Source organism: Nerophis ophidion, linkage group LG04 (genome assembly GCF_033978795.1).
Source record: "Nerophis ophidion isolate RoL-2023_Sa linkage group LG04, RoL_Noph_v1.0, whole genome shotgun sequence".
NCBI lineage: Eukaryota > Metazoa > Chordata > Actinopteri > Syngnathiformes > Syngnathidae > Nerophis > Nerophis ophidion.
Window position 1 is genome coordinate 45,004,110 of NC_084614.1, and position 25,393 is coordinate 45,029,502.

The 25,393-nt window shown below is 42.6% G+C and overlaps 1 protein-coding gene across 2 annotated transcripts in view; it reads left to right on the forward strand.

Annotated features, from left to right (window-relative positions):
* Positions 1 to 25,393, forward strand: part of LOC133551448 (sialate:O-sulfotransferase 1-like) — a 146,175-nt gene that overhangs the window by 65,631 nt on the left and 55,151 nt on the right. The window contains exon 3 of one of the 2 annotated variants that reach the window (XM_061898154.1): positions 8,606 to 8,720. In XM_061898154.1, the coding sequence (XP_061754138.1) occupies positions 8,606 to 8,720 (115 nt within the window). Of the gene's footprint in view, positions 1 to 8,605; positions 8,721 to 17,095; positions 17,618 to 25,393 lie in introns of those variants that run through there. The other variant, XM_061898155.1, reaches the window with a different exon arrangement.

Below are 25,393 nucleotides of genomic sequence, written 5' to 3' on the forward strand. Positions count from 1 at the left end.
AGTGCTATACAAGTACAACCCATTTAATTAGGACCTAATCTGTTGAAATTGACATAGAGGTTTAAGATTGTTACAGTTTTACTTTATTAAAGAGGAAATTTGACATACTGTATTAGTATGTTGCGAGTTTTCCGACGTATTGTAATAATGCCCCGCCCGATTGTAGCTGAGATAGGCGCCAGCGCCCCCCGCGACCCCAAAAGGGAATAAGCGGTAGAAAATGGATGGATGTATGGATTGTCAGCAATTGTTTTACAAGAATATTCACTCCATTCTTGGCGGTGGTAACCGTGGTAAACTACTGTAGCAGCAACCGCTGCCCCTGGGGCAGACTGACTGCTAAATGGGTGCCACCCCTCCAGAAGTACAGTAGGGGCCACTCCTTTGTCACGTCTCCTCTCCTACAGTGGTCGAGTTTGGCAGAATGAAAATGGCAACCTCGCTGAACTTTTCATGTCCTGGGCTGCGAGCTAGTGCAGTCCAAGCAGACCAGAGCTAACTGAGCTTGAGTTTCCGGCACCTTGAGCATGCACGAAGGTACACGCATGGAAGCACGCGGGGCTCAAGGTGACGAGCCCTGCACAGACTTTTCCTCTCCCGCTCACGCTGTGACTTTCCAGATTGGTAAAGCTGACGGCTCGCCCACTTTGACTTCACATCTCGTTAAGACTCAGGCTTCTGTGCGTCCTTCATTCTCTCCTCTGCAACCTCCTGTTCCTGTTTTCCTGCCTAGACTGGCAAGAGCCCCCCTTCAGACCTCCCTCCTCCCACCCATGACTGTTGCTCCCGCTGTAGGTGACAGCATCTTAAATCTGCTTCCTGTGGGGGGGCCAGTGCGAGTAGCTGTGCGACTCGGAAGGCACAGCTTTGTCCACCGTGGCCGCCGCTTCAGGTACATCCTCCTGCAAGGCCTCTGCTGCCAGTGACTTGTCCAGCGAGACCTCTGCTGCCAGCTACTGGTCCAGTGAGAGCGCCACCTCCTGCACCGCCCCTCTCCGCCTGTCCTGCATCCAGCCTAGTTGCCATCTCTTGCACGACCTCGGTCCCCAGCTCGACCTCCAGTCTTTCTGACGACGCCCCGATCTCCTCCTATGGGTCTGCCGTCCACCAGCGGGCCTGCCGATGTCGACATTTTAAGTTCACTTCCTGTCCTGTGCTTTTATTTTGGTGGTACTTCTAGTTGTGTTGGTGTTTTCCATAACTGCTTCACACCTTTTCTGACCACTGATCCACATACTGATGTACTTACTACTAGTAGACATTTCTCCTGCCGCACGTCTTGCGTTGTAAGTTTGTCTGTGTTCCAGCAGTCTGTTCATTATTTTTGTAGCCTGTTTTGTTTCATTTGTAAAGCCTCCTTATGCCTCCAGAGCACTTCTCAGCTTTTGCGTTTGGATCTGTGAAATCTCCATATTAAATACTCTAACCTGCCCGCTACCTCCTCAGTTTGATTTTTCCTGGGAATGAGCCAATATTCACCATCATTTGGCCCGAGAATCACACAAACTTTCTTTCGATAACAAAGTCGATGTACCTATGGATATATTGCCAGCATGACAAATTTACATTGCAGTGTAACCATTATATCATATCATAACATAGTGTAACAAACAGTTCAGGGTGTCCCTCCAGTGTTGCCGTAGGGCTGTGACGTAAGAGGTCTATATAAAGGTGGCTTGTTGAAGAAGGTGGGGTATATGGAAGAGGTGCAAAGAAGGGAACAATAAAGAAGTGGTGGGGACCAGACCTGCTCTCATGACTCCCTTTTATTATTTTATTTTATCAGTACCCAGAATATGCGAACCCATGGACACTCGGCTACATTGGTGGCAGCGGTGGGATCCTTAACCGCTGTGTTGAAAAAAGAAGAAGAAAGTTTTACACGGGACACGTGAGTTTCCAGTTAGCTGCTAAGCTTCCCGGCCATTTTGCGGACACGTGGTGTGGTGACGACGACCCTTTTTAAGCCCGGCGAGGCGCTGTTTGACGAACACTCACACGGCATGAATGTCGAAAGTGGACTTTGTTTTTTAACCGCTCCTTTCACCGACGGAGGGCGTGAGAAGTACAGAGCGTGCCGGACCCGTCGGTGCCCTTAACGTCCCCGTGGGCGGGTCCCAGATTTGTCGGCCCCCCGGAGGGTGGTCATGGACTTTCTGGATGTGGCCCGGAGGTTCCCATGGGGGCCGTGGGGGGCCCAGGGTGTTTCCCCTTCAATTAAACTCTGTCAGTTGCTTGGAAAAAAAAAAGGACGCGCACCACTGCCTATAACCCCAAGTCTGATGGCATGATGGAGCGTCATAAACGAACTATCTCACAAACGGACTTTCTCGCTGGGGGTCACTGGGGCGACCTCCTGCGCACCATCGGACCATTTCACTGGGGGCGACCTCCACATAATTGAACTATCTTACAAATGGAGCGATTGGTGCGACCTCCTTCGCATCTGGAAGTTTTTGCATGTTTTGAGGGGCCAGTGTGTTAGCCTATGTAATACGGTGTGAAAAAAAAATATTGTTGATTTGTTATGTGTGCATTAAGATTGTGAATTTTGATTTTTTTTTCTTTTCTCTGTTTCTATTTCCCCTTGTTTGTTACCTATTTTGTTTGGGATGAAACGGGGACGTTTCTACCTGAGATGGGGACGTATGTAACAAACAGTTCAGGGTGTCCCTCCAGTGTTGCCGTAGGGCTGTGACGTAAGAGGTCTATATAAAGGTGGGTTGTTGAAGAAGGTGTGAGGTATATGGAGAGAGGTGTAAAGAAGGGAACAATAAAGAAGTGGTGGGGACCGGACCTGCTCTCATGACTCCCTTTTATTATTTTATTTTATCAGTACCCAGAATATGCAAACCCATGGACACTCGGCTACAATAGTATATCCCAGCAGCTGCAAATCAATGCTCATGATAGCATGCAACACTAATGTGGAAGTAAGTACTGTAATTTTCGGGGTCTAAGTTGCTACGGAGTATAAGTCGCACACGCCGAAAATGCATAACAAAGAAGGAAAAAAACATATATAAGTCGCACTGGAGTATAAGTTGCATTTTTTAGGGAAATGTATTTGATAAAACCCAACACCAAGAGTAGAAATTTGAAAGGCAATTTAAAATAAATAAAGAATAGTGAACAACAGGCTGAATAAGTGTACGTTATATGACGCATAAATAACCAACGGAGAAGGTGCCTGGTATGTTAACGTAACATATTATGGTAAGAGTCATTCAAATAACTATAACATATAGAACATGCTATACGTTTACCAAACAATCTGTCACTCCTAATCAATAAATCCCATGAAATCTTATACGTGTAGTCTCTTACATGAACGAGCTAAATAATATTATTAGATTTTTTATGGTAATGTGTTAATAATTGCACACATAAGTTGCTCCTAAGTATAAGTCGCACTCCTGGCCAAACTATGAAAAAAACTGGACTTATAGTCCGAAAAATACGATACTTATTATCGTTATTGTACACTCAAAAGTCTTTGGCAACATCATTTAACATGAATACGCGCTATTAATACTGGGCAAGGAGTCGAAACTTAAGATCCCACGAAATTAGAAAACAACTTCAAAACAAAGTTAAAAAAACAAACAAACACTAACTACTGCTTTACTGTGGAGGGAAAGTAAACAATAACTAACAATAAACAGTTCATAAAAAAAAAAAAAAAATCACTGTCCAAAAGCAACGCGAAGGACGATGGGAACCTGGAACTCACTAAGGGCAACGGTCAGATTCAAAGCAATCCGTGTACAGTCAAAATAAATAATAACTTGTTAATTTTTCAACTAATTTTTATGATTTTACCTTTTTGTCAACATCAAAATGTGCATTGTTATTGCAGAAAACATTTAATAAAAAAATAATCAAAACTATGTTTATCACTGAAACCATAGTCTGTCAGTGCTCGGCTGTAGTATCGTCGGAGTACTTGCTGTTGTGAATAATTGTTATTTACATGATTATAAAGTATTTTTTAAAGTTATGTGCTTGTTGTCAACACATTTGCTGTTCTGTAATTGTGTGTTAGTATTTTACTTAACTGCTTGTCAAATAATATTTATGTTAAACTGTCAGTGAGTAGAATCTTGTGTGTAACACTCTCGCGTCCATGTTTTCACTTTAACTATCAGATAAATGGAAGAGCAGAAGGAGTTGTCACCTAAAACTGTATCTCTCTGTAATAATTATAATTATGACCGTCACATAATCTAAGTGCATTATACAGTATATGTTAAATTAAGTAAATCCGAACATGCCATATTCTTCGAGCTCTTATAATAACTTAACAGAGTCAATGATTTGGAAGGAGTCAAATAACTAGTCAGTAACTCGAGACTCGACTTGGATTTGGGATAAAATCTGTGAGATTTGCTTGAAATTTGCAATACAGGACTCATCCATCCATCCATCTTCTTCCGCTTATCTGAGGTCGGGTCGCGGGGGCAACAGCCTAAGCATGGAAACCCAGACTTCCCTCTCCCCAGCCACTTCGTCTAGCTCTTCCCAGGCCAGCCGGGAGACATAGTCTTCCCAACGTGTCCTGGGTCATCCCCGTGGCCTCCTACCGGTTGGACGTGCCCTAAACACCTCCCTAGGGAGGCTTTCGGGTGGCATCCTGACCAGATGCCCGAACCACCTCATCTGGCTCCTCTCGATGTGGAGGAGCAGCGGCTTTACTTTGAGTTCCTCCCGGATGGCAGAGCTTCTCACCCTATCTCTAAGGGAGAGCCCCGCCACACGGCGGAGGAAACTAATTTCGGCCGCTTGTACCCGTGATCTTATCCTTTCGGTCATGACCCAAAGCTCATGACCATAGGTGAGGACGGGAACGTATATCGACCGGTAAATTGAGAGCTTTGCCCTCCGGCTCAGCTCCTTCTTCACCACAAAAGGTCGGTACAACGTCCGCATTACTGAAGACGCCGCACCGATCCGCCTGTCGATCTCACGATCCACTCTTCCCTCACTCGTGAACAAGACTCCTAGGTACTTGAACTCCTCCACTTGGGGCAGGGTCTCCTCCCCAACCCGGAGATGCCATTCCAACCTTTTCCGGGCGAGAACCATGGACTCGAACTTGGAGGTGCTGATTCTCATTCCGGTAGCTTCACACTCGACTGCGAACCGATCCAGCAAGAGTTGAATATCCCGGTCAGATGAAGTCATCAGGACCACATCATCTGCAAAAAGCAGAGACCTAAACCTGCGGTCACCAAACCGGAACCCCTCAAAGCCTTGACTGCGCCTAGAAATTCTGTCCATAAAAGTTATGAACAGAATCGGTGACAAAGGACAGCCTTGGCGGAGTCCAACCCTCACTGGAAAAGTGTCCGACTTACTGCCGGCAATGCGGACCAAGTTCTGGCACTGATCGTACAGGGAGCGGACCGCCAAAATAAGACAGTCCAATACCCCATACTCTCCAAGCACTCCCCACAGGACTTCACGAGGGACACAGTCGAATGCCTTCTCCAAGTCCACAAAGCACATGTAGACTGGTTGGGCAAACTCCCATGGACCCTGTCCACAGTTCCACGACCAGGACGAAAAACCACACTGTTCCTCCTGAATCCGAAGTTCGTCTATCCGGCGTGGCCTCCTCTCCAGTACACCTGAATAAACCTTACCGGGAAAGCTGAGGAGTGTGATCCCATGATAGTTGGAACACACCCTCCGGTCCCCCTTCTTAAAGAGAAGAACCACCACCCCGGTCTGCCAATCCAGAGGTACCGCCCCCAATGTCCACGCGATGCTGCAGAGTCTTGTCAACCAAGACAGCCCCTCAGCATCCAGAGCCTTAACGAACTCCGGGCGGACCTCATCCACCCCTGGGGCCTTGCCACCGAGGAGCTTTTTAACTACCTCAGCGACCTCAGCCCCAGAAATAGGAGAGTCCACCAGGGACTCCCCAGGCACTGCTTCCTCATAGGAAGACGTGTTGGTGGGATTGAGGAGGTCTTCGTAGTATTCCTTCCACCTATCCACAACATCCGCAGTTGAGGTCAGCCGAACACCATCCTCACCATACACGGTGAGGATGCACTGCACTGCTTCCCCTTCCTGAGGCGGCGGACGGTGGTCCAGAATCGCTTCGAAGCCGTCCGGAAGTCGTTTTCCATGGCTTCCCCGAACTCCTCCCTGGTCCGAGTTTTTGCCTCCGCGACCGCTGAAACTGCACACCGCTTAGCCTGTCGGTACCTGTCCACTGCCTCCGGAGTCCTATGAGCCAAAATGACCCGATAGGACTCCTTCTTCAGCTTGACGGCATTCCTCACCGCTGGTGTCCACCAAGAGGTTTTAGGATTGCCGCCCCGACAGGCACCAACTACCTTGCGGCCATAGCTCCGATCAGCCGCCTCGACAATAGAGGTGCGGAACATGGTCCACTCGGACTCAATGTCCAGCACCTCCCTCGTGACATGTTCAAAGTTCTTCCGGAGGTGGGAATTGAAACTTTCTCTGACAGGAGACTCTGCCAGACGTTCCCAGCAGTCCCTCACAATGCGTTTGGGCCTCCCAGGTCTGTCCGGCATCCTCCCCCACCATCGCAGCCAACTCACCACCAGGTGGTGATCGGTAGAAAGCTCCGCCCCTCTCTTCACCCGAGTGTCCAAAACATAAGGCCGCAAATCCGATGACACAACTACAAAGTCGATCATGGAACTGCGGCCTAGGGTGTCCTGGTGCCAAGTGCACATATGGACACCCTTATGTTTGAACATGGTGTTTGTTATGGACAAACTGTGACGAGCACAAAAGTCCAATAACAAAACACCACTCGGGTTCAGATCCGGGCGGCTATTCTTCCCAATCACGCCTCTCCAGGTTTCACTGTCGTTGCCAACGTGAGCGTTGAAGTCCCCCAGTAGGACAAGGGGATCACCTCGAGTGTTCCCAAAAAGGGTGGGTACTCTTTACTGCTGTTTGGTGCGTAAGCACAAACCACAGTCAGGAACCATCCCCCCACCCGAAGGTGGAGGGAGGCTACCCTTTCGTCCACCGGGTTGAACTCCAACGTGCAGGCTTTGAGCCGGGGGGAAACAATAATTGTCACCCCAGCCCGTCGCCTCTCACTGCCGGCAACGCCAGAGTGGAAGAGGGTCGAGTCCCTCTCGAGAGAAGTGGTTCCAGAGCCCTTGCTGTGCATCGAAGTAAGTCCGACTATATCCAGCCGGAACTTCTCGACTTCGCACACTAGCTCAGGCTCTTTCCCCCCCAGTGAGGTGACGTTCCACGTCCCAAGAGCTAGCTTCTGTAGCCGAGGATCGGACTGCCAAGTGCCCTGCCTTCGGCTTCCGCCCAGCTCACATCTCACCCGACCTCTATGGCCCCTGCTATGGGTGGTGAGCCCATTAGAGGGGTGACCTACGTTGCCTCTTCGGGCTGTGCCCGGCCAGGCCCCATGGGAACAGGCCCGGCTACCAGGCGCTCGCCATCATGCCCCAACTCCGGGGCCGGCTCCAGAGGGGGGCCCCGGTGACCCGTGTCCGGCCGAGGGAAATCTGGGTCCAGGCTTTTTCTTCTTCATAAAGGTCTTCTACAGGACTGTCTCAGATAATTCGAATATTGTGATAAAGTCCTTTATTTTCTGTAATGCAACTAAAAACATGAAAATATCATACATTAAGGATTCATTACACATCAACTGAAATATTGCAAGCCCTTTATTATTTTAATATTGCTGATTATGCCGTACAGTTTAAGAAAACACAAAAACCTATCCATCTATCTCAAAAAATTTGAATATTTCCTCATACCACGTAAAAAAAAAAGATTTATAATAGCAAAACAAAATCAAACATTGGAAAAAGTCAAATGCATTCAGTACTTGGTTGTGAATCCTTTTGCACGGAGTACTGCATCAATATGGCGTTGCAAGGAGGCAATCGGCCTGTGGCATTGCTGAGGTCTTATGGATGCCCAGGATGCTTCAATAGCGGCCTTTAGCTCATTTGCATTAGTGGGTCTGGTGTCTTTCAACTTCTTCTTCACAATACCCCACAAATTATCTATTGGTTTAAGTCAGGGGAATTGGCAGGCCAATCGAGGACAGTATAAGACTTTTGAGTTTTCTTAAGCTGTTTGCCATAATCAACAATATTAAAATAATAAAAGGTTGGCAATATTTCAGTTGATGTGTAATGAATCCAGAATATATTACATTTTCATGTTTTAGTTGCATTACAGAAAATAAAGAACTTTATCACAATATTATATTTTTCTGAGACAGTCCTGTACATTGACTTAGTCCCTCCTCTGCTGAGTCAACTGGGCAGTCGCAATCACCAGAAAATGAGAGCGGAGGAAAGCAAAAAGTACCTGCACTCAGACAGAAAAGCAAGCCCAAATAAGCAACTACACGTTCATAAAGACGACTAAAGAAAACTACTCTGACAAGCACAATGTATTATCTAAAAATGTACTGAGACAAATGTCATGGCATAAATGTAGAGAAAATATACAAGAACTGGGACAAAGCTTTGTCGAACACTCCCAAAATATTGGGGCGTAGGATAACTGAGGTATCACAAAAAAATTGATATTGTATGCGTATCAATTAACCAATAATATGTTCTTATCCACATAGGGGCCTACATTGGTTGCTTCTTGCACAGTGCCAGCAAGCAAGCCCTCGGGGGAATTCTGCTGTATGACCTGCGGAAAATGACCAGCTCTCTCTGTCAAGACACCTGCTCAGAAAGGTAACACTTTCTCTCTGAGGCCACAGAGATCTGCTGTTCCACTAAATACTCCAGCTCTTAGTCGTCCTCATGAAAGCCTCCTGTGTGTCGAGCCAGGTGCCTTGGTGACGGTAAAAGATGCGGCGGGGAGAGAAGCCAGTGCATTTAAAGCCTGCTCTGTTGCCAAAATAAGAGGGTCTGTGTGTGTGTGTGTGTGTGTGTGTGTGTGTGTGTGTGCGTGTGTGTGTGTGTGTGTGTGTGTGCGTGCGTGCGTGCGTGCGTGTGTGTGTGAGTGCGTGCTTGTGTGCGTGCGTGTGTGCGTGCGTGTGTGTGTGCGTGTTTGTGTGTGCGCGCGCGCGTGCGTTTGAAAATGAAGGAATGACACCAGTGGATGGAGCAGCCGACAGGTGTTTCCGGGAAGACACTTCACGGCTTTTCTGAGCCAAACGCATTAAAGTGTGGAGAGGCAGTTCTTTCAGAGCAAAAATCAAGAAAGGAATTTGTCCTTTTAATACCTTAATACCTTAGAATTAGATGGGAGCAGATTAGCGCTTCCATCACAAACAAACCTCCCCCACAGAGCCCGGTGGCCCCTCACTCACCCCGGATCAGTGTGCATGGACGGAAACCGCGCTACTTGCCTGAGCAGGGCAATTACCGACTAAAACTAAAAAGTCAAAGCCATATATCAGGCAGCGTCTACAAGATGTAAGTAAAGGTCAGTTTTGATGAGGCCTTCACACAAAAACTGAGGATAAAAATGGTGGGAGCCAGCATGAGTCATATGGCTCATGATGTACTGTACATTTACTTGAAATAATGATTTCATCCCCTGCTGGTGTTCTGAACAGTCTGTGTTATTATGTCAGGTTAATTGGAACATAGAGACACAGAATTTGAAAAACAAAAACCTTCCAGAAAATAACATTTAATTAGGGCTGTGAAATGATTGATTTCTTTAAATCAGATTTTCACAATCTAGAACTGTGATTAATCATGACTAATCCCAGGTTATTATTGGCTTGCATAAATTCAAGTTGCCTAAGCAAATACCCCAATATGTCAAATCTTTGACTATGGTGTGGTTTGTTTTCCCGGAATGCAAAGGAAGGTGACGGGACATGGCGTGAAAGTCAATAAATATTTAGATATATCTATAAAAAAAAGTGCAAACTAAAAGGCGCGCACAAGGCGGAAAAAAAAACTTGGCTAAAAAACCAAATCAAAAAACTTAGGATATGAAAGACTAGCTAACTATGACTTAAATAAACAAAACGTACATGCAGGGCATGAAGCATGAACTATGGCATGAAGAGAATGAACAGGACATGGAACAACAACAATGATGCCAGGCCAACTGCCTGGCAACTACATGCTTAAAATATAGTGACATGATTAACACAGGTGCGTGAGTCCTAAACAAATCAGGTGCGTGAGTCCAAATGAGTACAGGTGAAACCAATGAGTTGTCATGGAAACAAAACAAGGGAGTGAAAAAACAGTAACTAATGGAGTCTTGAAATAACATAACACAACTAAACAAGACATGATCACAAAACATGACACAATATCTGTATACAATGTCATACAGGAACAAGTTTTAAATGTTTTACTGAACTGCAAGCCATTGACAGCTCAAAACTTAGTAAGAGTAAGTATAATAATAAGAAAGCTAATTTTGAAAGTATTTGTTGTAATATAGCAAACAAGGTAATATAGCAAACAAGGTACAGATGGGGCGGCATGGTTCGCTTCCCACCTATTGACATCCAAATCGCTGCCGTTGTGTCCTTGGGCAGGACACTTCACCCTTGCCCCCGGTGCCGCTCACACTGGTGAATGAATGATGAATGAATGATTGGTGGTGGTCGGCGGGGCCGTATGTGCAAACTGGCAGCCACGCTTCCGTCAGTCTACCCCAGGGCAGCTGTGGCTACATATGTAGCTTACCACCACCAGGTGTGAATGAATGATGGGTTCCCACTTCTCTGTGAGCGCTTTGAGTATCTAACAATAGAAAAGCGCAATATAAATCTAATCCATTATTATTATTATTATTATTATTATGTACAGAATATTAATATATAGTTAATAAATAACATTAACTCTTGCTTAGTTTGACAAGTTGTTTAAAACAACACGCATATTTACCTTATTTACCAGTGCTGATCTCTATTTTGTACAAACTACGACGGTAGTTGGCGACACAAACAACACTTTGTAGCAGTAGGTCTTCACAGATGTTAAGTGGCCTCCATGTGGTGGATGTTCTTTTAAAAGGAACATTTTTTTTATGTACCCATGCTAAACGTATGTAACCTCAGCCAGCATACCCAGCAGACATTAAAACAATGTTGAGAACTTCTTGAATTAGGTCCTGACGTTGAGCAACTCAAACATAACATTGAAACAACATGCTTTTTGACAACTGTTAATCAATGTTGGGTTCTGATCATGATTTGACCATTGCATATTGGTCTTTTCCAAACCAATATTCTATAACACAAATACAACGTTGAAACAAAATGCTTTTTGACAACATATATTCAATGTCAGGTTGTGACCTTTGGAATTTGGTCATTTCCTAGCCAACAACATGTATCTAACGTTGGACATCAACGTTGTGTCACTTTATAAATACAACTATTTTGCAACGTCAGTTTTACAGGACACGTATGTATAATCAACGTTGTATCAATGTCTTGTGCCTGCTGGGTAGTTTGTTGTCCTCTGTTTTCTGTCCATGCAGCATTCATGCTAGTGGCGACATCCTCACTTTAATGTTCCACTTTAAGATGCTATTTTAAACTTTGTATGAGAAAGTTTGTCGGTGCAATACTATACACTGGGTGGAACGGATTTAAAAAAAAAAAAAAAAATCACAGTTTGGATCGTATCACGGTTTTCAGTTACGGATCAGATAATTTTTCAGGTCAGCAGAAAAAAATTATAACACAAGCGTGTCCCATTTGTCCATTAAATACCAACAACATTCAACTCAAAATGTCCTATAAGGGCATTATAATTATATGAACAACTTAAAGTGCAATATAAGGCATACTGAAGGAAGCTTCTCCCCCGCCACCGTGACCATCACTTCCCGAAGACAGCTGGCACCCCACTCGGCGACGGAAAGTTTCTGTGAGTATGGCTTCCTGCGCTTCGTGCACTTTACTCATGGATAGGTTGGCTTTGCTAGAGAGCCGTGTCCGCCAGTTAGAGCAGTGTAATTTCGTAACTTTAGATGTTGCGGACACATCTGCTAGCGTTAGCTGTAGCGAGCTAACTAGCCCAGCTTGTAGCAGCCCTAATCGGCCTACAAGCTACGGTGTACCGGTTGAGACGCATAACAGATTTAGCCCTTTAGCTAGTCCTACACCCCAGTCTACCGGGCACCACACTTTAGTCATAGGGGACTCCATCACCCGAAACATAAAGCTTAGCAAACCAGCCACAATTAAGTGTATTCCCGGGGGCAGAGCACCTGACATTGAAGCTAATCTTAGGGAGCTAACTCGCAACAGGTCTAATAAACACGTACGGCAGGCTAACCGCACCACTAGTTATGCGAATATAGTAATACACGTTGGCTCCAATGACGTTAGGATGAGACAATCAGAGATTACAAAGAGAAACATAGCCAGGGCTTGTAATCTCGCCAGAAAGATGTCCAGGCATCGAGTAATTGTCTCTGGCCCCCTGCCTGGGAGAGGCAATGATGAGAGATATAGCAGATTAGTCTCTCTTAACAGGTGGCTGGATAGCTTCTGCAGACAACAGGGATTTACGTTTATTGATAATTGGCCCTCTTTCTTGGGAAAACCTGGCTTGCTGAGGAGAGACGGCCTTCACCCTAACCAGGAAGGCGCTATCCTCTTGTCTCGGAACATAGACTTCGCATTGAGCCACATTTGACTAACTGCACTAGAGCAAGCCCGGTCACAGGCAATTACAGAGCCTGCTAGCCTGGGTATGGAGTCAGTTAAGTTAGAACTAGCCAGCGCCAGGCTGGATGATCCCTGTACACATAGCAATTTTCGTAGAATAATACACAACTCACAAAATGTTTTTTCTACTGTGTCTATGACTACGTCAGAGTTAGACATGCGCTCTACTGAGGTGGCAAATTATGATGCGTTCAGTTTATCGCAGCGCCAAGTAGACAATCTGAAAATTCCCGTCATATCAATTCCTAGATATGGTCGTAATTATTTTAAGTACACTGCGCATAATAAACGTAACATTATTAATATTGCTACGACGGATAATTTCATCAACAACTCCTTAAAACAGCCCACTACCTATAATATGGGCTTTCTAAACATCAGATCTTTGTCTCCCAAAACGTTATTAGTCAATGAGGTCATTAGAGACAACAACCTTAACGTCATCGGTCTTAGCGAAACCTGGCTTAAACCAGACGAGTTTTTTGCGATAAATGAGGCATCCCCTCCTAACTATACGAATGCGCATATTGCCCGTCACCTCAAAAGGGGAGGGGGTGTCGCACTAATATACAACGAAAACTTTAACTTTAGTCCTAACTTAAATAATAAATATAAATCGTTTGAGGTGCTTTCTATGAAGTCTGCCACACCTCTGCCTCTGTGCCTGGCCGTTATCTACCGCCCCCCAGGGCCCTATTCGGACTTTATTAGTGAATTCTCAGAGTTTGTTGCTGATCTAGTGACGCACGCCGATAATATAATTATAATGGGGGACTTTAATATCCATATGAATACCCCATTGGACCCACCGTGCGTGGCGCTCCAGACTATAATTGATAGCTGTGGTCTTACACAAATAATAAATGAACCGACGCATCGCAGCGGCAATACGATAGACCTAGTGCTTGTCAGAGGTATCACCGTCTCCAAAGTTATGATACTCCCGTATACTAAAGTAATGTCCGATCATTACCTTATAAAATTCGAAGTTCAGACTCATGTTCGGCAAGCTAATAAGAATAATAACTGCTATAGCAGCCGCAACATTAATGCTGCCACAACGACGACTCTTGCGGACCTACTGCCCTCGGTAATGGCACCGTTCCCAAAGTATGTGGGCTCTATTGATAACCTCACTAACAACTTTAACAACGCCCTGCGCGAAACCATTGATAGTATAGCACCGCTGAAGTTAAAAAAGGCTCCAAATAGGCGTACGCCATGGTTTACTGAAGAAACTAGAGCTCAGAAATTATTATGTAGAAAGCTGGAACGCAAATGGCGCACGACTAAACTTGAGGTGCACCATCAAGCATGGAGTGATAGTTTAATAACTTATAAACGCATGCTTACCTTAGCTAAAACTAATTATTACTCAAATCTCATCCGCATTAATAAAAACGATCTAAAATTTTTGTTTAGTACTGTAGCATCGCTAACCCAACAAGGGACTCCTTCCAGTAGCTCCACCCATTCGGCAGATGACTTTATGAAGTTCTTTAATAAGAAAATTGAACTTATTAGAAAGGAGATTAAAGACAATGCGTCCCAGCTACAACGGGGTTATAGTAACACAGATACGATTGTATATACGGCGGATACTGCAAATATCCAAAATAGTTTCTCTCGTTTTGATGAAATAACATTAGAAGGATTGTTACAACGTGTAAATGGAATAAAACAAACAACATGTTTACTTGACCCACTTCCTGGGAAACTTATCAAGGAGCTTTTTGTATTATTAGGTCCATCAGTGCTAAATATTATAAACTTATCACTTTCCTCGGGCACTGTTCCCGTTGCATTCAAAAAAGCGGTTATTCATCCTCTCCTTAAAAGACCTAACCTCGATCCTGACCTCATGGTAAACTACCGACCGGTGTCTCACCTTCCCTTTATTTCGAAAATCCTCGAAAAAATTGTTGCGGAGCAGCTAAATGAGCACTTAGCGTTTAACAATCTATGTGAAACCTTTCAATCCGGTTTCAGGGCAAATCACTCGACTGAGACAGCCCTCGCAAAATTGACTAATGATCTATTGCTAACGATGGACTCTGATGCGTCATCTATGTTGCTGCTCCTCGATCTTAGCGCTGCTTTCGATACCGTCGATCATAATATTTTATTAGAGCGTATCAAAATACGAATTGGTATGTCAGACTCAGCCCTGTCATGGTTTAACTCTTATCTTACTGATAGGATGCAGTGCGTCTCCTATAACAGTGTGACCTCGGACTATGTTAAGGTAACGTGTGGAGTTCCCCAGGGTTCGGTCCTTGGCCCTGTACTCTTCAGCATCTACATGCTGCCGCTAGGTGACGTCATACGCAAATACGGTATTAGCTTTCACTGTTATGCTGATGACACCCAACTTTACATGCCCCTAAAGCTGACCAACATGCCGGACTGTAGTCAGTTGGAAGCGTGTCTTAATGAACTTAAACAATGGATGTCCGCTAACTTTTTGCAACTTAATGCCAAAAAAACGGAAATGCTGATTATCGGTCCTGCTAGACACCGACCTCTATTTAATAATACAACTTTAACATTTGACAACCAAATAATAAAACAAGGTGACTCTGTAAAAAATCTGGGTATTATCTTCGACCCAACTCTCTCCTTTGAGTCACACATTAAAAGCGTTACTAAAACGGCCTTCTTTCATCTCCGTAATATCGCTAAAATTCGCTCCATTTTGTCCACTAAAGACGCCGAGATCATTATCCATGCGTTTGTTACGTCTCGTCTCGATTACTGTAACGTATTATTTTCGGGTCTCCCCATGTCTAGCATTAAAAGATTACAGTTGGTACAAAATGCGGCTGCTAGACTTTTGACAAGAACAAGAAAGTTTGATCATATTACGCCTGTACTGGCTCACCTGCACTGGCTTCCTGTGCACTTAAGATGTGACTTTAAGGTTTTATTACTTACGTATAAAATACTACACGGTCTAGCTCCAGCCTATCTTGCCGATTGTATTGTACCGTATGTCCCGGCAAGAAATCTGCGTTCAAAAGACTCCGGCTTATTAGTGATTCCTAGAGCTCAAAAAAAGTCTGCGGGCTATAGAGCGTTTTCCGTTCGGGCTCCAGTACTCTGGAATGCCCTCCCGGTAACAGTTCGAGATGCTACCTCAGTAGAAGCATTTAAGTCTCATCTTAAAACTCATTTGTATACTCTAGCCTTTAAATAGACCTCCTTTTTAGACCAGTTGATCTGCCGCTTCTTTTCTTTCTCCTATGTCCCCCCCTCCCTTGTGGAGGGGGTCCGGTCCGATGACCATGGATGAAGTACTGACTGTCCAGAGTCGAGACCCAGGATGGACCGCTCGTCGGGACCCAGGATGGACCGCTCGCCTGTATCGGTTGGGGACATCTCTACGCTGCTGATCCGCTTCAGATGGTTTCCTGTGGACGGGACTCTCGCTGCTGTCTTGGAGCCACTATGGATTGAACTTTCACAGTATCATGTTGGACCCGCTCGACATCCATTGCTTTCGGTCCCCTAGAGGGGGGGGGTTGCCCACATCTGAGGTCCTCTCCAAGGTTTCTCATAGTCAGCATTGTCGCTGGCGTCCCACTGAATGTGAATTCTCCCTGCCCACTGGGTGTGAGTTTTCCTTGCCCTTTTGTGGGTTCTTCCGAGGATGTTGTAGTCGTAATGATTTGTGCAGTCCTTTGAGACATTTGTGATTTGGGGCTATATAAATAAACATTGATTGATTGATTGACATTGATACTACCATTTTCTTTTAAAAATAAACCATTAATTTAAAAGAAAAAACATTCTTAAAAGTCCAATTTAAAGGCCTACTGAAACCCACTACTACCGACCACGCAGTCTCAATCAATCAATGTTTACTTATATAGACCTAAATCACTAGTGTCTCAAAGGGCTGCACAAACCACAACACAAACCACTACGATATCCTCGGTAGGTCCACATAAGGGCAAGGAAAACTCACACCCAGTGGGACGTCGGTGACAATGATGACTATGACAAACCTTGGAGAAGACGAAAGCAATGGATGTCGAGCGGGTCTAACATGATACTGTGAAAGTTCAATCCATAATGGATCCAACACAGCCGCGAGAGTCCAGTCCAAACCGGATCCAACACAGCAGCGAGAGTCCCGTCAACAGCGGAGCCAGCAGGAAACCATCCCAAGCGGACGCAGATCAGCAGCACAGGGATTTCCCAAGCCGATACACAGGCAAGCGGTCCATCCTGGGTCCCTACTCTGGACAGCCAGTACGTCATCCATGACCATCGGACCGGACCCCCTCCACAAGGGAGAGTGGGACATAGGAGAAAAAGAAAAGAAACGGCAGATCAACTGGTCTAAAAAGGGAGTCTATTTAAAGGCTAGAGTATACAAATGAGTTTTAGGGTGAGACTTAAATGCTTAAAGTCTGATAGTTTATATATCAATGATGAAATATTAACATTGCAACACATGCCAATACGGCCTTTTTAGTTTACTAAATTGCAATTTTAAATTTCCCGGGAGTTTCTTCTTGAAAACGTTGCGGAATGATGACGCGTACGCGCGACGTCACTGACTGTCAGGAAATATTAGCAGCTGCACCACTCACGGCTAAAAGTCGTCTGCTGTAATCGCATAATTACACAGTATTTTGGACATCTGTGTTGCTGAATCTTTTGCAATTTGTTCATTTAATAATGGAGACTATAAAGAACAATGCTGTTGGTGGAAAGCGGTGGATTGCAGCAGTCTTTAGCACCAAGACACAGCCGATGTTTCTTTGTTTGTTGTGAAGCGGAGCGGTCCAGCGAACGTGTTTTCTCTATGTCAACCAGCATGTTTTTGGATGGGGAAATTGTGATATATATCTTACCGGAGAAATCAATGGATTATTCGTCGTCCTGCAGCAGCGCCAGCTGTGAGCTTGGCTCCTCGGCTTCTCTTGAGACACTTCGTGTTCACCGCAGCCATCCGACCTCGAGGTATGTCTTTACAATCTTTTATGATCTTTAAAATCTCACTAAAACACTATTAAAACAATAAGCAGATAAGGGATCGTTCAGAATTATCCCAGTAAATGTGTCTATTACATCTGAAACACTCACACTGCCGTCGCCCGGAGCCATTGTTTTTTTCTTTTTTTTTTCGATTTCTTCATTATCAATATCCCAATTCATTATGAAATTAGTGGGGAAATTGTTGCTTTCTTGGTCCGAATTGCTCTTACTGCTGGTGGCTCCCATTAAAAACAATGGGAATATGTGTGGACAATGAACTAAAAGCTGGCCTATGTCCACATCATTGAAAAATAAGAAAAGTATACCTGAACTTATCATTTTAAATTATTTTTCAAAAAGATAAGGATGCCCACACTGACTTGTGAAAGTGTAGACCAATGTCCCCTACTGTAGAAAACACCCTCTCGCTCGACATTGAAGTGCCAGGCGGGGCGAGATAGCATCTTGCCATCATGGCAATGTGAGGGTACTTCCAGTTGTGATGGGATATTAGTATTGGGTCCCTCTAACTTCCACTGAGCCACTGCTTCTGTCTGTACCTGTGTCAGATGTGTGCCTGTATGTCTCTCATAAAAGGGCAGCACAGGGCATGTCATCTCCCACTCCGCAGTGATGTAGTGAGCAGTCAAAGTTACAAAGCTTTCTGTTGCCTTAACCTAAGGTTTTTTCTTAGTTTGTTTTGCAAAGAACATTGCTCTAACTATCATCATACTGGTTTGTGACGAGATCACTGCCTGTGCAATGTGTGCCACCTTCTGGCAGTCAAAACAAACACTGATATATATATTTTTTGAGCTATTATTAATCACATGCGTTAAAGCATTATCGCTGAAAACCCCACATTAAATACAAACATACTGAAATCAGCCGACTTGGAGGATGTTCATTCAGTTTAATTTTGTAGACAAACAAACAGATAACTTTAGTTGTTTCAAATGAAAACTTATTGGCTTTAAGAAATCAAGAAAATATACTGTGGTAGTCAATAAGAGTTACATTTTTAGATGAAGCAGAGTGAAAAAAATAATGGAATGATGAAAAACAAACAAACAAAAACACCCCAACACGCCTCTAGTACCGTATTTTTCGGAGTAAAAAATCGCCCCGGAGTTTAAGTTACACCGGCCGAAAATGCATAATAAAGAAGGGAAAAAAACATATATAAGTCGCACTGGAGTATAAGTCCCATTTTTGGGGGAAATTAATTTGATAAAACCCAACACCAAGAATAGACATTTGAAAGGCAATTTAAAATAAATAAAGAATAGTGAACAACAGGCTGAATAAGTGTACGTTATATGACGCATAAATAACCAACTGAGAAGGTGCCTGGTATGTTAACGTAACATATTATGGTAAGAGTCATTCAAATAACTATAACATATAGAATAGTGGTTCTCAAATGGGGCTACGCGTACCCCTGGGGGTACTTGAAGGTATGCAAAGGGGTACGTGAGATTTTTTTTTAAATATTCTAAAAATAGCAACAATTCAAAAATCCTTTATATATATATTTATTGAACAATACTTCAACAAAATATGAATGTAAGTTCATAAACTATAAAAAGAAATGCAACATTGCAATATTCAGTGTTGACAGCTAGATTTTTTGTGGACATGTTCCATAAATATTGATGTTAAAGATTTCTTTTTTTGTGAAGAAATGTTTAGAATTAAGTTCATGAATCCAGATGGATCCAAAGAGGGCACTTTAAGCTGATGATTACTTCTATGTGTAGAAATATTTATTTATAATTGAATCACTTGTTTATTTTTCAATTTTTTAAGTTTTTATTTATTTTATTTCTTTTTTTGTGAAGAAATGTTTAGAATTAAGTTCATGAATCCAGATGGATCCAAAGAGGGCACTTTAAGCTGATGATTACTTCTATGTGTAGAAATATTTATTTATAATTGAATCACTTGTTTATTTTTAAATTTTTTAAGTTTTTATTTATTTTTATACCTTTTTTTCCAAATAGTTTAAGAAAGACCACTACAAATGAGCAATATTTTGCACTGTCATACAATTTAATAAATCATAAACTGAGGACATAGTGCTGTATTTTACTTCTTTATCTCTTTTTTTTCAACCAAAAATGCTTTGCTCTGATTAGGGGGTACTTGAATTAAAAACATTTTCACAGGGGGTACATCGCTGAAAAAAGGTTGAGAACCACTGATATACAACATATTATACGTTTACCAAACAATCTGTCACTCCTAATTGCTAAATCCCATTACATTTTATATGTCTAATCTCTTACGTGAATGAACTAAATAATACTATTTGATATTTTACGTAATGTGTTAATAATTTCACACACAAGTCGCTCCTGAGTATAAGTCGCAAACTATGAAAAAAACTATGACTTATATTTCGAAAAATACGGTACTTTGTTGCACCACCTCTAGCTTTTATAATAGCTTGCAGTCTCTTAGGCATGGACTTAAAAAGTAACTAACAGTACTCTTCATTGATCCTGCGCCAACTTTTTCTGATTGCTGTTGCCACATCAGCTTTGCATGTTGGAGTCTTGTCAGGGACCATTTTCTTCAATTTCCACCTCAGATTTTCAATTGGATTGAGCTCAGGACCATTTGCAGGCCATGACATTGACCTCATGCATGTTTCTTGAAGGAAAGAGTTAACCGTTTTTGCTCTACGTGAACTTGCATTATCGTTTTGAAAAATGATGTCATCATCCCCAAACATCTTTTTGAATGACTGAATAAGAAACGTGTCCAAAATGTAAATGTGTGCATTTATTGAAGCTGTAATGACACTCAACTCCCCAGTACCATTACATGACATGAAGCCCCAGATCATCAATGTCTTTGGAAATGTGCATGTTTTCTTCACACAGTTGTCTTTATAAATCTCATTGGAACGGCTAAAAACAAAAGTTCCAGCATCATCACTTTACCCAATGAAGATTTGTGATTCATCACTGAATATGATTTTCATCCAGTCATCCATACTCCACGATTGCTTTTCTTAGCCCGTAGGAGTGTATTTTTTTACTGTTTATTTGTATTAATGACAACTTTTGTTTAGCGTTTTTGTGTTTAAATCACATTTCCTTCAGGCGGTTTCTTTTAGTTTGGTGACTCCAGTTTCGCCCCATTTGTTCCTCATTTGTTTTGCTGTGTATTTTTTTGTTTTCAAGACATATTGCTTTAAAGGCCTACTGAAACCCACTACTACCGACCACGCAGTCTGATAGTTTATATATCAATGACGAAATATTAACATTGCAACACATGCCAATACGGCCTTTTTAGTTTACTAAATTGCAATTTTAAATTTCTCACGAAGTGTCGTTTTGAAAACCTCGCGGTATGATGACGCGTGCGTTTGACGTCTCGGGTTGTAGCGGACATAATTTTCCAGCCCGATCCAAGCTATAAGTAGTCTGCTTTAATCGCATAATTACACAGTATTCTGGACTTCTGTGTTGCTGAATCTTTTGCAATTTGTTCAATTAATAAAAAGTAGAAAGATGGAGGTGAGAAGCTTTTAGCCTTTGGCCACAGAAACACAGCCGGTATTTCCTTGTTTAAAATTCCCGAAGGTGAAGCTTTACTATGGAACAGAGTGGTCAAGCGAACTTGGATCCCGACCACATGTCAACCGGCAGGTTTCGGTGAGAAAATTGTGGTAATAAGTCAGCTCTTACTGGAGTCTTGCTGCAGCAGCTGTCAAAAAGGCAGCTGCGACTTTCTTGGCTCCTCCATGGCTTCCATCAGAGACACTGGCGGTCAGCAAACCCCTCCAACTTTCAGGTATGACTTTATAATCTCAGTAAAATACTAGTAACACAATAAACAGATAAGGAATTTTACAGAATTATCCTAGCAAATGTGTCTAATAACATCTGAATCACTCTCAATGCCCTCGCCTTTTTTTTTCCTTTTTTTGGATTGCTTCACTCTAACTTTCCTCATCCACAAATCTTTCATCATCGCTCAAATTAATGGGGAGATCGTCGCTTTCTCGGTCCGAATCGCTCTTGCTGCTGGTGGCTATGATTATAATCAATGTGAGGATGTGAGGAGCCCGACAACCCGTGACATCACTGGCACATCGTCTGGTACTTCTGGTACAGGGAAGGCTTTTTTATTAGCGACCAAACGTTGCGAACTTTATCGTCGATGTTCTCTACTAAATCCTTTCAGCAAAAATATGGCAATATCGCGAAATGATCAAGTATGACACATAGAATGGACCTGCTATCCCCGTTTGCATAAGACAATCTCATTGCAACTTTTGGTGCTGATAAAAAAGCCCTGCCTTTACCGGAGGTCGCAGACGATGACATCACAAGGGTGATGGCTCCTCACGTCCTCACATTGTTTATAATGGGAGCCTCCAGCAGCAAGAGCTATTCAGACCGAGAAAACGACAATTTTCCCATTAATTTGAGCGAGGATGAAAGATTTGTGGATGATGATATTGATAGCGAAGGACTAGAAAAAATAAATAAAGTAAAAAAAAAAAAGGCGATTGCACTGGGATGGATTCAGATGTTTTTAGACACATTTACTAGGATAATTCTGGGAAATCCCTTGTCTCTCTATTGTGTTGCTAGTGTTTTAGTGAGATTAAATAGTACCTGATAGTCGGGGGGGTTTGTCCACGGGTGTCTTGACGCCAATCTCTGAGGGAAGTCGACGGCAGCTGCATGGACGGCGCAAGTTCAGCAGATATCCGGTAAGAGGCGACTTTTTACCACAATTTTCTCACCAAAACCTGCCCGTTGACAAGTGATCATGAACCATGTTCGCTTGACCGCTCTGATCCATAGTAAAGTTTCACTTCCGGGAATTTTAAACAAGGAATCACTGTGTGTTTGTGTGGCTAAAGGCTAAAGCTACCCAACTCCATCTTTCTACTTTGACTCCTCCATTATTAATTGAACAAATTGCAAAAGATTCAGCAACACAGATGTCCGGAATACTGTTTAATTGCGCAATGAAAAGAGACGACTTTTAGCCGCAGATAGTGCTGCGCTAATATTTCCTGACAGTCCGTGACGTCACGCGCACGCGTCAACATTCCGCCATGTTTTCAACAAGAAACTCCGTTGGAAATTTAAAATTGCAATTTAGTAAACTAAACCGGCCGTATTGGCATGTGTTGCAATGTTAATATTTCATCATTGATATATAAACTATCAGACTGCGTGGTGGGTAGTAGTGGGTTTCAGTAGGCTTTTAACTGTGTGAGAAAAACACACCCACCTACTCCGGGTGTTGCTGCCACAATGTTAGTTAAAGATACACGGGGTAGGACCTGATAGTCATTAATATATACTGTAAATAATTGATAAACTAAATATTTATATGATCCACTCATTCAATATAATATCACAGTTCTGTAGAACTTTGTTGTAGAAATCTGCCTCCATTTGACACTCACGTTTGCGTAGTGTTACTAGGGTCACCCTACGGTGACCCTAGTAACCCGCATGTCACTCACGGGTGCAGATATTTACCACTGGAATCATTTGTACAGTTTGAAAATATCCAGTGGGCCGCATTGAAGAGTTTATTATGTTGTATTTTGCCAAGGTAGCGCAAGTAACTGTGTCACGTGACTTAAAACTTGACACCTCATTGGCTGCGGCCATCATATTTTTTGTGCATTGTATCGCTCTGCTGTAGTTTTCAATTGATTCTGCTTACTAAATGACTGCAAAGTAACATGCACTTGGTACACCCCTGAATTTATTTACATATATTATTTTACCCTTCTTAAATGATATTTAGTTTGGCAAACAGGTAAACAGTCCTTTAAATAAAAGATGAAAAAAGTTCCAATTTGAGGTTGTGTATTGATAATATTCACAATGAAGTTACTGTAAAAATAAGCACACAAACAAAAATATATTAATATACACATGAAGTGCACATAAACTCTCAATCCAGCACACAGTTTGTTAGAAACCGCAAAAAAGCAATGCCAACATACGAAATAAAGGTTGGCTGTTATGCCGCCGGCTTAATGCTAACATACAGTACAATGGACAATCCCATTGATGGGCTCACACAAATTAGCATCGTGATTGTTTTAAACATATAGATTTTAACGGAACAAAATTGACATAACAAAAACAAATACATTTCTACTGAGTGACGTTTACTCACCAAGCTCTGTGGAAACGAAGACTGACCTTTAAGTTTAGACCACTAGGTTAGTCTGCTGCTCTGCACTGTGTGCTGACTAACTATCGAAGCTTTGAACCTCAAAATCTTAATTTTAAAACAAACAACATGGTCAGTGTTTTGTGGAGCATGATTGGCAGTAGATAGCAACACATATATCACATGGAACATGAAGTGCCACCTGCCTGTATAGCCAAATCTTACAAATAAAATGTACAATACACACATATATATATATATATATATATATATATATATATATATATATATATTAGGGGTGGGCAAACTAATGCGTTAATTACGAATTAACTCATCAATCTATCAACGCCGACAATTATTTTATCGCACATTTGCGTATGTTGTTTACATGCTTTTATTTTGTTAACGCCTTTTCTTAACAAGATGGCGTCGCCCGCGGCGTCGAGGGGCTCTTGGTAAAGATGGAACATTTGGCAAAAATACCGGACAATTCTGCAAATTTCATGGCTGGCTTACAGCGTGGTCACTCCGGGATCACTTACGACCGCCAGACAATTCTGAATGTGGATAGATCGGGCCGTTTTGGACTGAATGACGCGTGCTTGCTAGACCGGCTAGCTAGCATGGGAATACTTTGCCGGCTACATCCAGCGGCCTGTGAAGCAGCGGAGTATATGTGTTGTCTGTCTATTTATGAATAATGCAGAAGAGGAGTGTTGGCTGAGTTCTTAACGTTTACTTTCAGAGCGTGCATATCACAACATACAAGATGTCGTTATAGCGACACAACCTGTACCGGGCTACCGCGCATGCTCGTCACTCCTGTTGCATGCTGGGTAGGGTAGTTATTTTTTTCCCTGGCTCATAACATCACAATAAAGTACCATGTATATGCGTTCAGTTTATCAAAGCACCAAGCAAACAATCGGAAAATTCCCATCATATCAATTCCTAGATATGGTCATAATTATTTTAAGTGCACTACGCAGAATAAACACAACATTATTAATATTGCTACTACGGATAATTTTATCAAAAATTCCCTAAAACAGCCCACTACCTATAATATAGGTTTTTTAAACATGAGATCCCTGATAAAAAAAATGTCTCTGCTGTTACCTCAGAAATTGCCTGTTCAGATGTTATGATTGTGGCTCAGAGATTTGTTTGTAGATAATATTTATTTTCCATAACAAACAGGATAACTTAAATACCCTGGCAGTGGCAATAAGCTTATATGTTTGTATTTACATTTTTTGAGTTGATTTTCATAAAATATGCTATTTAACTGCTACTGTTTAACAAGGACTGATTTAAATTGTGTTTGCACAACAAATGTTTTGGCGCTTTTGTTCATGTGGGAGAATATTCCAATAAAGGTGCATTGCACACTACTTTTGAATTCATTATTGGGCTTTGTGTATACAATGCAGTTAATCGCGATTAATCGGAGAAATAGTGCGATTAACTTCGATTAAAATTTTTGATCGTTGCCCAGCCCTAATATATATATATATATATATATATATATATATATATATATATATATATATATATATATATATATTATATATATATGTGTGTGTGTGTGAC